The sequence below is a fragment of the Perkinsus marinus genome, assembly GCF_000006405.1.
Source record: "Perkinsus marinus ATCC 50983 genomic scaffold scf_1104296968736, whole genome shotgun sequence".
Lineage (NCBI taxonomy): Eukaryota > Perkinsozoa > Perkinsida > Perkinsidae > Perkinsus > Perkinsus marinus.
The window spans coordinates 1-1743 of NW_003203049.1; the positions used below are offsets into that span (position 1 = coordinate 1).

At 48.8% G+C, this 1743-nt stretch overlaps 1 protein-coding gene across 1 annotated transcript; it reads left to right on the top strand.

The window, feature by feature from the left end:
• Positions 1-487: 487 nt before the first annotated feature.
• On the top strand, positions 488-660 carry Pmar_PMAR025817 (hypothetical protein; the record flags this gene model as incomplete). Its single annotated transcript, XM_002768311.1, has 1 exon — positions 488-660. A coding segment is annotated over one exon (173 nt), but the record flags the coding sequence as incomplete, so codon positions are not given.
• Positions 661-1743: the final 1083 nt, after the last annotated feature.

The following is a 1743-nucleotide window of genomic DNA, read 5'->3' on the forward strand; positions in this document are numbered from 1 at the left end:
GTTGGATCGGTCATGCGTTTTAGATGCCAACCGGAGGTATTTTACTGATGCTGCGTTTCCTACACCAAGAGGCTCAAGAAATTCGCCGATAACGTCGCCCTTGTGTACGAAGACAAAAGTGCATTAAAACAGTGTTTACAAGTGGTCTACTCGATACACCCTCATGGTGTCATGTCATTCTCATGTCATGTCCGTTCATGAGAGAACTCTGGCTTGCACTCGGTCTCATTGATGCAGGGCACGCAACTTGCATGAAGGCATTGAAGCAGGGCTACAGTCTCACTCTACTCCTCGGTGGCACGAAAGAGCAGTTGATACCATACTCGCCTGCTCATGATACCATCGTATGCAAGTCGAGGAAAGGGTTCATTTATCTGGCTAGGGGTGCTGGGAAAATACCGATCGTGCCATGCTATTGTTTCGGAGAGCAGATAGCTTATGGCAAGCAATACCGTAACAGCTCTGATTCAGCAGTGTTATTTCTCAGAAACGAGTGCCTTCATACTCCCCTCCCGTCGGTGGGTGCAACATAACCTCGGCGTGGGCATGCCGCTCCCCAAGTCACTGCGCCCGAAGCCTTTGAAGGATTTCGTAGTCGTTATTGGCGCCCCTATCATATGGCAAGAAAATGACACCGTGAATACCATGCATGCTAAGTGAGATGATTCACATCCGACTTTTACTCCATGATCAACATCGACAGTTTTACATACAGCTTATACAGTCCTATCATTGAAGTATACCTCGCTGAGCGAGGCTCGCTCCGCTTGCAGATACGTTTCGGCGACTCGTGATCTCTTTTACAGGAATCGTGACCGATACGAAGAGTATGCTGAGAGAGAAATTGTTATTCAGTGACCGCTTATGCATAGTTGACAACTATTAGTTTTTTTTCTCTCTTCGTATAACAGTGTTCAGTAATCAATCATCAGAATCCCTGCGTAAACCACGACTTGTGACCAAGTCTTGATCATGAAAGGGGCCCATGATGGGCCGCCCATCACTCTTGCTGATGGCTACGACAGAATTCCTTCACTCTTCTCCCTTTCTGTGAGTGCCTTGCTCTAGTCGTTTCAATGGATTGTCATCATGCCCAAGCCCTAGACTTAGCTGTCCTCAGCCAACTGTGGTGCTCCCGAGATTGTCATGGTATGCTGCCGGAGCTCCAATACGATGTAGCTCAATTTCTTGGCACGCGAGAACCAGGTTTGGTCGAACGTGATTGTGCACGTCTGAGAGCGGAGCAACTGCCATCACTGATATTCAATCGGAAGGGCTCCCTGTGGGTCGTAGATGAATCTTCGAGAAGGGTAGCCAGAGCCCGCTGCATCGACAGTTCCGAAACGACATCGATCGAACCCATCAGGAACGGCTATAGGGTTTGCTACGACTACGACGACGTCAACGACAGACTGTATGCCTTCGACTGCGAATACCATAGAATCTTCGTGTACAAGCTCGATAATCCCGAGTTCTGCCAAGAAATCGATGTTGGCTCTTACGACGAATATGCAATGAGCAGCAAGTGCCGATGTCTCGATGGACTTGTCTTTCTCGCCTATGTCAATACTGAACGCACCACTGCGCTGCGCTGTGTCGACTTGAGGGACACTGCGAAACCCACTGAGGCGCGATTACTTTGGACGTATGGTGGTCGATTTTATGGCAGTCGACTCAGAGATTTCATTGTGAGTCGAGTTCCTGGCCAGAGAGGACACTATACTTTCGCATACGTGTATGCTG